This window comes from Anolis carolinensis, chromosome 1 (assembly GCF_035594765.1).
Source record: "Anolis carolinensis isolate JA03-04 chromosome 1, rAnoCar3.1.pri, whole genome shotgun sequence".
Taxonomy (NCBI): domain Eukaryota; kingdom Metazoa; phylum Chordata; class Lepidosauria; order Squamata; family Dactyloidae; genus Anolis; species Anolis carolinensis.
In genome coordinates this window covers 88,675,625-88,690,437 of record NC_085841.1, presented here as the reverse complement: position 1 = coordinate 88,690,437, position 14,813 = coordinate 88,675,625, and the positions used below count along the sequence as shown (strand labels likewise).

The 14,813-nt window shown below is 38.4% G+C and overlaps 1 protein-coding gene across 1 annotated transcript in view; it reads left to right on the top strand.

The window, feature by feature from the left end:
- Positions 1 to 14,813, top strand: part of lama2 (laminin subunit alpha 2) — a 630,991-nt gene that overhangs the window by 390,497 nt on the left and 225,681 nt on the right. Inside the window, 3 exon segments of the mRNA XM_062978830.1 lie at positions 1,877 to 2,088; positions 6,429 to 6,535; positions 10,935 to 11,115. Of these exon segments, the coding sequence (XP_062834900.1) occupies positions 1,877 to 2,088; positions 6,429 to 6,535; positions 10,935 to 11,115 (500 nt within the window).

The following is a 14,813-nucleotide window of genomic DNA, read 5'->3' as shown; positions in this document are numbered from 1 at the left end:
CTTCAGGAGCAGATCCCACTTGGGATGCTTGGAGAAGGGAGGATGGTTCTTTAAGTGTGCATGGGGTTGAGTATGGGCAGGATGATTGGAACTCCGACGAGCAATTAGGCACTCCTGATCCACGAGCTCTAGCTGTGTGGAGTTCTGATTCTGAGTAAGATCTGGGACACCTGTTGTTTGGGTGTGAGTGTTTGGACACCCAAGAGGAAGGGGAATAAATTGGGAATGTTTGGTCACTTCACTTTGCGTGTGGCAAGGTTTTGCTGAGGCGCCATTGGGATTTCTGTTCATTCAAGAAGACTGGACTGGGACTTTGCTTCTGATCTGCTGTTACCATCGTTGCCTTGGCTCTTTGTGCCATTTCGTGGACATGGTTTTGATGACTGCACCCTTTTGGACCCTGGATTGTAACTCGACTTTGCTTCTGCCTTCGCCCTTTGATGGCTCTTGACCACTGGCTTGCCCTCCTGACCTTGCTGCTGTCTCCTGCTCTGACCCTGGATATCCCTGACGACGTCTCTTCGCCTTTCCTTTGGAGCTTCTGGCATTATCGGCATCGTTGAAGCAGTTTGCTGCAGTTCTTGTTTATTTGTTCTTAGACCAGTTTGGAGATTCTTTTGGGAACTGTCCCTTTAATTCCACAGAGCCGGGTGGCTGCCACAGTAAGGGCTTGGACCCAAAGTGCCTTTTGCACCAGCTCTAAGTTTGTTTTTCCTTGGCTTTATTTTCCTGTTCCGGATTTAAGCTACTAATTGTAGCTCTTGGAAGGTTTTTGGAAGGTTCCAAGTCCTTGTTTGTTTTGTCTATTTTTATAAGCCAACTCAATTTGTTTTTGAAGCTGAATTGAAGCATCTTTTTAGTTTTATCTATATACTTGCGTGGATAATCCGGTTGGCTTGCTAAAACATACTTTTGATATATATTTTTGTTTGGACTGCTTTTTAAACACTGATAGTTACGTGTTTAAAGCTATCTTCTGTGTTTATGTTTACTTTTTGGCCTATCTCCTGAATAAACTCTGTTTTGTTTGTTAATTGGCGTCTGACTCTTGACAGTATCCATACCAAAAGATATTTGATATTTGATAAAAATCAAATACAAAGATATTTGATTTTTATCTGCTTGGATTTTTGTATCTTGTGTGTTCTTTGTAGTGGTCTTCAATCTCAAGCTAGAACATGATATCCATCCATCTATACATACTTAACCTGGGTGTAAATCTTGTTGAATTCAGTGGGATTTACATCTCAGAAGCTATGTATAGGATTTTGCTCAGAATGAAGTAAGCGTTTCTTGCATTAAATTGTGTGCATGTATAATTCAACACACCCTTTTGTGGCAGACAGGTATTTTCTTCTTTATTATGCATGTGTTATATTTCTTTGTCATTTTAGGAAGGAATGTTTGATTTCCATTCTAAAGAGGCTGTTTATGCACAGCACTAGAATGTCAGCCTTCATGATTGGTTAGCATAGGAGAAGAACATTGTTTTTGGAGAGTTACACAAAGAGTTCTCAGCATGAACCTGATTTTCTCTAGAATATGAATGGACACATTTCTTAATATGCTTTTATCTCATCTGCAGTTCCAATGACCAGGTCCCTCCCTGCTTTCCCCTCCAGCACCCCCATACTAACACACACAAATGTAATAACTAGTGGAACTGGCAGGATTTCAGTGAGTAATGAATCTACATCACTGTTCAAGAAGCTAAAAGGAAAAATGGAAAAGAGGTGGGAGGAAGATCTGAGAAATGCTTGAGACAGAAAATAAAGCTTTGTTTAGTGATTCATAGGAAAATGAAATTGTATATATTTTTCTATAATTGCAGCAGGCCAGTGTATGTACTCTTAAGGGTTTCTGTTTGTTGTCCTAGGTGTGCAGAAGGCTATTTCGGACAACCTTTAATACCGGGGGGATCATGCCAGCCTTGCCGATGTAATGACAACCTTGACTTCTCCATTCCTGGCAGCTGTGACAGCTTGTCTGGAGCTTGTCTGATATGTAAGCCAGGTACAACAGGCCAGTACTGTGAAAAGTGTGCTGATGGGTATTTCGGAGATGCTCTTGATGTGAAGAACTGTCAACGTAAGTCCTCGAGTCTTGCTTCTACTGTCAGAATGCATTCATTCCCTATAGGCACATCTCATGAGTGTCTGTCAAATGGGACATGGAGTGATTTGCATGGTATTACATATAGTAAATGTCACATTATCCAAGCCTGGGAGTTCAGGCTTCCTTACACACTGCCTGATTAGTTGTAAGTTGTCTATGAGTAACCCCATGGACATGGGTATTTGTTATTCTACTACTGGTGTACTGTAAATGTATGAAATATAAGTGATATTTTTCCAGCTCTGCCTGGAGATGCCACAAATTATCCTCATCTTCCTCAGAAAGTATGTGCTCATCCTCTGGCCTACAATCCTTCAGCCTTTCCTGTAAGATAGAATATTCCCAAAGATTTGAGAAATGTTTGAAAAATAGTTTCTCAATTCTTGAAACACCTAGGAGAATCCTAGACAGGCAATATTTCTTACAATTTTTGTATGGAAAATGCACACAGATATTGTATATGTGGGTATTTGTGCATGTAGAAAATGATAGTTTTGTGCAGAATACTATTTTAAGTGCAAGAAGGGAGTTTTTTTCTTTCCATAGAATTGTCTCAAACTGTTAATAATACTTGAAAAGGTTTTAGAATACTGTCTTGGAATAAAGATAAAAATGTGAAATTCTTCACTCTTGTCTGTGAGAATAAATTTATGAAGAGTTACATTGCTACTCTGTATCAGGGTCAACAAAGGTAAAGCCTTAGAATCACATGCAGATCCCAGGGCCATATTCTGGCTTTTGACCTTCCAGACATGTCCCACAAAATCAGTTGCCTCTTGTGGAAACCTTATGGATGGTAATTTGTCTTTACATAGATTGACTTCTCCCCCCCCCCCCCCCCGTTCTGTATAACATCTTAAAAAGTCTTTTCAGAAACAGAACTGGTCTGCTGGCCATTTTTATTCTGTTTTTGACACCACTGTTGCCCATCCTTGCTTTAAAGTCTTTCTCAAATGAGGAGGACAAAGTACACAAATTTAAGGAAAAATGAATGAAAACAGATAATTAGGGCTAAATACAAAAACAATCATTGTTGGGGAAACATATTGTTAACTATAGGCAGCTCTACATGGGCAGGAAAACCTGGACTCATCTTGAATTCAATTCTGGCTGTTCCAACAATGTCCACCAGATTCCAATGGGTATTGCAAGAGTTTCCATATTAAGCTGATTTTGTGGTACTGAGCATTGAATTTGAGGGCAACCTGAATAGCGGGATCAGATCTTATTCAGACGAATTCATTGTCCAGATGGGACACTGGTGCCATCCCCTTTTCTCTGTGATCATCAGCACAGATAAAGTGACTGGACTGTGCCCATGTTGCTTCTGTCGATCCCAGCTATGTGTTCTCCTTCATTTTCCTGGTCACTCAGATATCTCTGCTGATTTCAGAATGTGGCATCTACCATAGCCAGAAGCTCATACAGAGCTCTGTGACTGGCTCAGAGTGGCATTAACAACACTGATGGTGAGGTGATGGTCCAGCAAAGTCCAGCTGGGCAGCAGTGGATCAGCCAGGTACATGTAGGTGCCTCTGGGACCAGTCTATAGCATTTCTGCTCCAGACTGGCTCCGGATTTAGCAGCCAGTGTAGACTAACCCTATAACAACATAGGTGTGAAACAGTATACCATTTTCTGTGCTTCCCAAGTACTCAGGTTACCTGAATCTAAGCAGAAGAATGTCAGTATTGGTAAAAATTAGATGTTTCATGAAATGTACTTTCCACACAATTATTTCTCACTGATGACTTGTATCATAGAGGTGCCCCAGAAATCTTTCTATGAAGTTGATTTCATGACATATTTTTTAGATTTAGGAGCCTTTCAGATTCTGTATTCAGAACCTGCATCAGGGCTGATTAATAATTCACTAGTTATGGTGCCTCATGACTTGTTCTTTAAAGATGTCATTTAAAAAGCCATGGATCTGAAAAATCAAACTATGAGTAAATTTGCAGCTCCCATCTCTCTGTTTCTCTCTTGGAGGCATTGACATGGATGGAGCTTTGAACATTTTCCTCAGCAGACAGCTGTATAGGGGGGGCCTGTATCTGGAGTAAAAACATATAATTAAAAAAGACATTAAAGATAGATGGATATTTAATGTATACTTAGATTCTTTGCTTTTTGTCATTAGCTGAGTTGACAGCAGAACCTTTTCAATATATTCACATCCTTGTGTTTGCATTTACTTCATATTTATTTTTCCCTATTACAACTAGATTTTCTTTTTTGCATATTTCTTGGCAGGCTTCCATGAAGCTTGCCCTGAAGCTGTGAAATGAGAGGGACTGTGTCTTTACTTTGTTGCATTCAATTTTTGCTGTTCGTTAAAGAATCAAATTCAGGATTGGAAACTTGCAAAGCAGAAGTCTTGCTCTCAAATTACACTAGGAAATCTTTTTATTTTTATTTTATTTTCTTCCTTTCCCTCACTGGCAGATTCATTTGCATTAGCCAGCTAAGATGATAGCTGGATTTTTGTTACCACTGCACATTCCTAAATGTTGGTATTTCTTAAAATAAAGTAAAATGAAGGCATCAAACCACCATCCCAAATTTATTTGATTTTTATTTCAGAAATGACTTTTATTTATAAAAAACATCACAGTTTTGTATATAATAGAGCTGAAGATGAAATTATCTTCAAGACAGGCTTTAAAAAAAGAAAAGCCTCAATGATTGCTTGATCTTGTCTATAATTGAAGCCATTTCTAAGTGGTTTAGGATTGCATCTTGTAGGGAGCACTCACTATTCACTATAAGGGGAAATTCTTGGTGAAGGCCTATTTGCATTCATAGTCTTTGGAACATGATAGCCCATAGATTTCAGACGTCACCATTCGTTGCTATAACTGTATGCATGAATCCCTTGATCAATTTTGTTGGACTAAATCCAACATTTGACTGGCCTTTATACTTTTGAAAAAACCACTTTTTATCCCTCCCACCCAATTGATACTGGTAAATACTTAATATTGTGTTAAAGCAGGCAGAAAAGTAAAGACTTCATTTGGAATGAATTTTTAATGGTTTATTCATTATCCAACTATTTCAATATTATAAATCAGTTTTCTTTTCCACCCAGAGTCTGTGTAAATGCTTTGAACTATGACCTCCCAGCCCACTAGTAATGTTGTCTGGAGCAAATGAGAGTTGTAGTGTAAAATATTAAGAGGAATCAGGTTTGGGAAGGCTGACTGACATTTTTAATTACTCAATATCATACTGATTGGGGGCAAATTACATTAATTGATTTCAGAGGGACCTAAGTACACCTGAAGCCAATAATAGATGGACAATAAATTAGTAAGTATGCTGAGAGATATTTGCTATGAGAAAAACAGCCTATTAAAATAATAAAACATTGTACAAGTTCAAACATCATGAGATTAAGGTGTTGGGCTTAAAATGTCAAGTGATTAGAGTGTCAGTATATTTTAAGTACTTGCTGAAGTCTCCTATTGGTGGTTTTGGGGTTAGATTCCAGCTGTAACTTGTATAAAAAGCAAAGTTCTTAGCTTTATTAGAAACCACTCAATCAGGAAATGTGAACACCCTTTATCTCTACAGCTTACTCTGTGGAAATGCTGCATCATGAGCATCTTAATATGACTCCATCCATATAGCAATTGAATAATAGTCAAGAAAACATAGCAATGCAGCAAATGGTGACATTTTTCTGTTTTTCCAAGTCTGGTAATATTATTGAATGTTTGGTAATACCTTAGGTAATATTTTTTGCAGGGAATCAATTTGATTGGTTAATTCTCCGAGTCAAGGCACCCTTAGTAGATTACAAACTAATCATGGCTTTCTTACTGTAATCATATTGTTGTATAAATAGGTAGTTGAGAATTTATTTATTTTTTATCTGAACTTATGCTCAATTAATACAGAAGAATCCATTGCATTTTTCTGCTATAGTTAGACAGAGAAAAGAGGTTCTTCCTCTTTCTCATCATAAAGCTTTGGCATTCATAAGACTTGTCAAGACCCAAGATGAAGAATTTACAGCTAGTAAATCAGGCTAATCTGGCTTTGTACCATACTAGAAAGTGAATACCACTATATATGTAGTTACATGTACCAGAATTTGATCTTTTATACCCTCATTTTAATCAGTATGACCTAATATAACATGCTATAGGAGATAGATGGTATGTACATTTTAGTGCTATCAGTTGCAAAAAGATGACCAGTTTCAGATTTTCCTTAGTAAGTATATATGGCATGTATTTTCATTTTGTTTTATATACATTTCATGTCCTGCCAACATTAGGATGACATCTGTTCTTGTTTGGCTGTAGCTTGCAGTTGCAATGTCAATGGCTCGTTTTCACTGACCTGTAATTCTAAGACTGGACAGTGTGACTGCAAACCTAACATCGTGGGGCGCTTATGTGATAAATGTAAGGTAAGTGGCAGGAAACTGCTTCAGGAATTTGGGCTTCATCACATTTCCTATTCATTATAAAACAACTCTTCTTTGTTTAGATGGCGTTTTCTTGGTACTATTAAGCATATAACAAATGGTGTTTAATTTGTTTTTATTTATTATGTAAAAATCCAATTTTAATTTCTGTGGTTTTCTGGAATACTCTTGGTACTAAATGAAACATGTTGCTTTGATTAATGGAATTCAACCACTTTTTACAACTTAAATAACATATTTTTAAAAGGGCCACCTTTCAGTATTGTGGAGTGAAAAATATGTTGGTAAGTTGACATGGCTGGAGGCTGCAGTCCATTTTTTCTATACAGAAAAATATTTTGTCTAAATGATACCATATTTGAAGTTAATTCTCTATGGTCAAAATGAGTTAACAGTCATGGAATCATATTGCTGTAATTTACAGCAAATAATACTTGAGTTAATAAGCATGTATAAATTTTTAAAAATTCAATGCCGTTGCCCTTCTGAAAAACGAAAAACCATAGCATTAATATAATTATTAACTGGCATTCTTATTTGCTTTTTAATTCCATATTGATATTTGTTCACCCAAAAACACAATGATTTGGGCCAGAATCTTAATTGTGAAATGTGCCAGAAATGTATGGCTTCTTCTAAGCAGTGGATAATTCTGGTAGAGAGCAGCAAATACGATTTCCTTGAGGACAAGAAAGCTGCCCTGCCAGTACTAAAGTAGCTTGAGTTCTAGCAGGGTAACTTTCTGTTCTGAGGAAGATAGCTTTGATTATTTCCTCTCCACCATCAACATCACACTGCCTGTAGGGACTTGTTCTCTCCTGCCACATTGCCTCCTACCATGGTGCTGCCTTCTACTCCAGCAGAGTTACACTTGCCAAAAGGATCATGACATTGGTGTCCAACAGCTTTTCATAATCTTCTTTTTTCTTTCTTTTTAATCTGAATTTATTATTTTGCCTTTTCTTGTCTAGCTTTGCTTTTTAAAACTGTTTTCTTCCTTCTTTCTTTTCAAAAGCCCAGTTACTTTTGGGCACTGGACAAACTGTTCTGCATACCATGTGGCTGCAATCCACAAGGATCCATGTCACTGAATTGTGATATGTCAGGGAGGTGTATCTGCAAATCAGGCTTTGCAGGTAAACGGTGTGATCTGAGCAGACAGGTGTATATCCGGAAGGAGCACCCCTCAACAGCTAAGCATATCAGAGCTCCACCACAGAGATGGGGTTTCCCTAGTACCAGTGGGTGCCCAAGAGGTGCTTTCAAGCCTGCTTCCATGGTAATCAGAAGACGATGCACAATGTAGCATGTATGACATTCTGGCATGTGCCTGTCTTGTGTGGTACCATTAACAATACAGCAGAAAGAAATGGGGAAAGGTGTTATGCCTTTCTGGTAAACCTCATAAAGATATTACTGTAATATGGATTTTGCCACTGGGAAAAATTAAACATTTCAAAACTTGAATGACATAATGTGCAATAAATATGTACGGTATTTAATTGGAAATAGTTTTCATTACAGTACTAGGTTTCTCTTTGAGTTCAGGATCTCTTCTACTACACTATGATGTGTTAAGGACACAGGGGACTCATTCACATTGCAGTGTTATAGCACAATTTCACAGTCTGGGTTTTGCTCCTATCAGAAAAACGCAAACTAGCCATTGACAGTCTTCCTTCTCAGGTCTGTCATGCCGACTTCTCCTTGTGAGGGAAGGTTTTGCAAGGCCTTCCCCCACATAAGTATTTTTAGTTTTAAAGGCAAAACGGTTATTTATCACAACATCATCTATTTCAAATAAGAATTGGATTTGGGAGAAAATTATTCTTACATTTTGACAAGTGGGCATTTAGCCATACAAGTAAGGTAATTAATAAGGGACAATCTGAGGAAGTTTCAGAAAAAGAAATAAGAGTTAGCCAGCCGAGTCCATACTTAGTCCATACATACCAGCATTATTTTGTCTGAAAAGAACCAACTTCTATGATGGTTTTCTATTAGGCTAATATGGATCCTATATTCATCACAGACTTACAAATGAATGAAAAAAGAAAATGAAAAATGTTACTCCAGCTCTTGATAATATTAGTAACCCAAATTGAAGAACTATAGGCAGATGAAGAAATAGGGTTGTTGTGTGTTTTTTGGGCAGTGTGAGGTATACCTCACAACCTCTGAGGATGCCTGCCATAGATGTGGGTGAAATGTCAGGAGAGAATACTTCTGGAACATTGCCATACTGCCCGAAAAACACACAACAACACTGTGATCCCAGCCATGAAAGCCTTCGACAACAAGATGAAGAAATATTTGTATGGCTTCTGATGGTAACCATTGCTTGCCTTTTAAATGCCTGCAGCATGTGTGAAACTGGTCATGACTAAACAAAACATTTCTGTACTTCTCTATATAAAGTATTTTAAGCACATAGAATGGGTTACAATAAATTAATGTTCCAATGGCTAGAAGTCAACATAAAACCTTTTTTTCACTGTGTTTTTTTAAAATCAGCCATACATGTAGGCATGTGTATTTTTTCACAGACTGCCTTGGGAAGTCAAATTTTCCAAAGAAAATCACTATATGACATAGCTAATGGTGAGAGTGGCTACTTTTCAAGATAAACTCTAAACTCCTTGGATTTAACCAAACCAAGGGTTTCAAATTACAAGAAAAGAGGATACTGTTCCATTATCTGAGCGGAGGTCACTAGGTGGCACTAGAGAAAGAAGTATAGTCCATTTTATGGGAGTGGAGGGTGGATGGAAGGAGATAACAATTTCCCCCCTTTTCTTTTTATCCCCCCCCCCCCAATATCTTTGTCATGGAAATAACCCATGTTTATGATATGGGAAGGAGGAGGAGGGAATAATCAGTAAAAACAGGGAAATTGTTTTCCTCCTTTAACCCCTCCCCCTCCAAAATGGACTATCCTTCTCTCTCTAGTGCCTCCTAGTGGCTTCCGCTTGGATAATGGAACAGTACCGAAAAGAGAATCCACCTAAGCTTACTTGTTAAGCTGGTAAGAACTTTTGTAATATAAGAGCTGTTTCAGAACCAGAATAGACTGGGTGGTGGGCTCTTCATCTTTGAAAACCATTAAACAAAATAGATGGACATCTTTCAGAAATTCTTTAGTTGTTTATTGCAAGAGGTTGAACTAGATGGCTTTTGCCATCCCTTTCAAACCCAAGACTCTGCGATTTCTGAGTTCAGGTTATCTGAATGGTGATTCAAAACTACTGGGTTCTTACAAAAAATGAAGCATATTTATTGTATTATTCAGCATTGTGATAGGAAAATAATGAATAAACTATTGTTTTAGTTGATATACGTATGAATCCAGAATCATTTTTCTAAATGAACTACAACCACCGACCAAAATCCTTGACAGAATTGTACATTTGGTGAACAAATTATATCCAAAAGAAAATTTAGTTTCTCTTTTATTCTTAAAAGCAACTTTACTGCTTATACCAGTCTATTTATTTAGAAGAGAGTTACATGCAGGTTGTACTTAAATTTACTATGTTTTTCTGAATAGCTATTGAGGGATTTCTTATGTGCCTTTTTTGTTTTATTTTATTGTTTTGGATCTTGGGAAAATACTAAGGAGGTTTTACATTGGGTTTTAAATTCATGAGTGGAGGTGCTGTTTTGTCTTATAAATGAGAGAGAAGCTCCTGTAGTATCACCACAGTATGCAGAAATGTGTGTATGTATCATGACTTGCATGTGTTTTGTTTTTACTTGCCTTTGCATTGTGGACTAACTTTAGATTCTGTATTGGTTTCTTAACAAGCCAGCCTGGTGCCATGTTGAAGTAGGTCTGTCTTTATGGATTAGATTCCAGCATTGAGATTTGCTCAGACTCAGATCAGAAAAGCTGGAATTAGCTAAGCATGAATCTCTCAGTGGGTGACGATGAGGCCTCAGTCTTACTTACCTAAGAGAGCGGTTATATTGATAAATAGGAATAAGAAACACGCATGTCCCCATTTACTCATTGGAAGACAACAATGTCACAAATAAAATCTTAAATTGATGTTGGAGCTTGCAGAGTTAAAATTAGTTTTCTCTGTATTTGACTTGGACATTTAAACTTATATTTTGGAGTTCATGTGAACAAAAATATATTACAACACATGTTTTACAATAAATGTGAGTAATTTGAAATTGACATTTATCTACAGAGAAGTAAGAACTCAAATGTAATTTTTATTTTCATCCTCTAAATACAAAGAAGTGGAATATATTGCTGGCTTATCTTCATTTCTCCCCTTTGAATCCATGTCTTCCTCAGCATTTCTTGTTCATCTTTAACACTTGTTTTTAGTTCTTGCTTTTGCTAAATGATTTCTTCTGTCCTCCGTGACAGCCTGGAACCTTTGGTGTGCAGTCTTCCAGAGGCTGTGTTCCCTGCAACTGTAATTCATTTGGATCAAAATCCTTTGACTGTGATGAAACTGGACAATGTCATTGTCAACCAGGTGTTGGAGGGAAGAAGTGTGACCGCTGCGCTCATGGATTTTATGGCTTTGAAGAAGGAGGATGTACCCGTACGTAACATATTACAGTTTCATTTAATAGCTGGAAATTTTCATTTTTATAAAGTAAAGTATGAGATTTATTTATTTATTGCAGGTGGTGACCTCATCATGGAGGAAAATGTGTGTGAATTTTTCTGTGAAATTAAACTCCACAGAATTATTATTTTTTGGCATAGGGTAGTTTTTACATTATTTTTATATAAATAATTTGTATGCAGCCTTTTGTGTATATTCTCAAAACTGCATTTTTAAAGAAAATATTCAAAGAAAGTTCTGTGTGGTTAAATTTTCACTATGAGTTTTCAGGCCATGTGACAATGAGTAGACACAAAAATTTTGAAGTAAAGAAAAAAATCTCTCTATGATATATATTCTAGACTCAGCTGCATACACATATACTCTTATTTATTATTTAAATAATCCTACAATTAGCAATCATATAGGTGAGCCTACATTTTGTATTGTACTTCACTACAGAATTATATTATTATCATATATGTAGTCGAAGGCTTCCATGGCCGGAATCACAGGGTTGTGAGGTATATCTTCAGAGGTTGTGAAGTATATTGGAAAAACTAAGCAAGGAAGGTGTATATATCCGTGGAAGGTCCAGTTTGGTAGAAAGAACTCTTGTGCATAAATTAAGGGAACCACTGACCGTATAGGCAAGCTGCAGAAGAAACACAACCTACAAACTAACTACAGACCCACTAAGAAAATCCAAAACGCTATATTCAGTGAAGGGCAAAAGAGATCCTCTCACCTCTGCAGGAGTCTACCATATACCATGCCATGGACAAGACTACATAGGTACCACCAAATACAGCATTGCCCAAACAGGAATCAAGGAACATGAAAGGCACTGCAGACTGATTCAACCAGAGAAGTCAGCCATAGCAGATTACTCGATGAACCAACCTGGACACAGTATATTATTTGAGAACTAAGAAATGCTGGATCACTCTAACAACTATCATGTCGGACTAAACAGCTAAGTCACTAAAATCCACAAGCAAGGCCATTAATGCTAATCAAGGTGATTAATTACAACGTTCACACTGGCCTCCAACAGATAAGAGTTCTTTCTCCCACCCTGGACCTTTCACAGATATGTAAACCTTCCTTGCTTAGTTTTTCTGATAAACCTCACAACCTCTGAGGGTGCCTGCCATATATGTGGGTGAAACATCAGGAGAGAATGCTTCCAGAACATGGCCACGCAGCCCGGAAAATGCACAACAACCCTATTATCATATGTATTTATCCCCTGCATATATCAGCTGCATATATCAGTGAATCACAGGATAAAAAAGCATGGAGCTTCAAAGATTCACTTATAATAGAATATGGTGTAAAGCAAAAAATAGTGCATTCACCAAATGACTGCTTCATATCAACAGCCACTATGATTACTTACTTTAAATATTTCTAGTTATAGAAGCACTGATAATTGCTACTAGAAACATTCATAATGTTCATTGTACTTAAATAACTACAATTTTAACTGATTATTCAATGATATTTAATAATATCAGCAAAAAAAGGAAGAAGCCCACAATCATGCCATACCCCACAGGAGCACTTCCCTGCTAGATCAGCTACCCCAGCAATTCACTTTTGCCTCTCTCCATGAGTCCCACTGGTGCAAAAGGATGGCATTGACTTTTGCTATAATTTTGATCTTCCCTGGTGTTATCATATTCTCTGCATGGCACTCTTTTTAGTCCCATAGAGTCTCATTAATCTGATTTACAAAGGCTACCGATGTCTATTTTTCATAGAATCATAGAATCATAGAATAGTAGAGTTAAGAGACCTCATGGGCCATCCAGTCCAACCCCCTGCCAAGAAGCAAGAAATTGCATTCAAAGCACCCCCGACAGATGGCCATCCAGCCTTGCTTAAAAGCCTCCAAAGTAGGAGCCTCCACCACACTCCGGGGGAGAGAGTTCCACTGCCGAACAGCTCTCACAGTGAGGAAGTTCTTCCTGATGTTCATGTGGAATCTCCTTTCCTGTAGCTTGAAGCCATTGTTCCGTGTCCTAGTCTGCAGGGTAGCAGAAAACAAGCTTGCTCCCTCCTCCATATGACTTCCCTTCACGTATTTGTAGCCATATAATGTCTCCTCTCAGCCTTCTCTTCTGCAGGCTAAACATGCCTAGTTCTTTAAGCTGCTCCTCATAGGGCTTGTTCTCCAGACCCTTGATCATTTTAGTTGCCCTCCTCTGGACGCTTTCCAGCTTGTCAACATCTCCCTTCAACTGTGGTGCCCAGAATTGGATGCAGTATTCCAGGTGTGGCCTGACCAAGGCAGAATAGAGGGGTAGCATGACTTCCCTGGATCTAGACGCTATACCCCTATTGATGCAGGCCAGAATCCCGTTGGCTTTTTTGCCGCCGCATCACATTGTAGGCTCATATTTAACTTATTGTCCACGAGGACTCCAAGATCTTTTTCACACATACTGCTGTCAGGCCAGGTGTCCCCCATTCTGTATCTTTGCATTCCATTTTTTCTGCTGAAGTGAAGTATCTTGCATTTGTCCCTGTTTGTCACACACCAAGGCAGCGGGGCACCAAGAACCAGACACGGAGGCCAATAAAACTATCTAATATCTTTATTAAGGAAATATATAAGAAGGATAAAAACAAGTAGAGAATATAGTCCGGAAACAGACCTTTCAAATGAGGTTTAAAATAGTCCAGGAATAGTTTGTCCAATAAATGATATTAGAGTTCAAAGATAAAATCCATTACCGAAACACTCACTATTGCCAGGCAATAGTGAGGGGAATTGTCCAAAGTCTTTCAAGGCACAAGGTTAAATCCACAAGGAAGCTGGGAACAAGGTTTGAATCTAGGAAACAAGGTCCGTGGTTCAAAACGAGGCAAGGTAGTCGAAAACTTGATTCTAAGAACAAAATCCGTGACTAAGGACAAAGCGAGGCAATTCTTGGAGACTTGAGCAGGCGAGGCAAGGAAACTGGATTGTGGACTTAGCGAAGTCCACACTAGGCTGGGAACATGGAATTCACTCCTGAAGCTGAGCTGTTGTCTCCGCAAAGAATCAACAGAGCCCGATACTTTTATCTGGGTCTCATTTCCCGCCAAACGGGCGTCCAGCGTTCTCTTTCCCTAGAGAACAGGGAACGAAACCCAACTTGCAGGTGTGAGACTCACTGGATTTTCCCAGGGGAAACATGGCAAATCAGTCTCTTGCTTGGCAGCAATTCGGGCACTCCTCCGAATTCTCTCTCTCACTCCCCTATCTGCCGAGAAGGATTGCTTTCTAGCGAAGGGAGGTGAGCATTGATCAAGGTCAGTTTTAATTGGTTCTTGGACAAGAACCTCAGGCATCTGGAAAAACTCTGGCTCTGGCTGTGAAAACCCCATGTTTTCATCCTCATCTGTCACGGTGACACTAGGCACAGGACTACAAAACCCATGAGGCATCACACTGTTGAACTTCATTTTGTTAGTTTCAGCCCATCTCTCTAGTCTGTCAAGATCATTTTGAATTCTGCTCCTGTCTTCTGCAGTGTTAGCTATCTCTCCCAGTTTGGTGTCGTCTGCAAACTTGATGATTGTGCCTTCTAACCCTTTGTCTAAGTCGTTAATAAAGATATTGAACAGAACCGGGCCCATGACAGAACCCTGTGGCACTCCACTCGTGACTTCTTTCCAAGATGAAGATGATGCATTGGTGA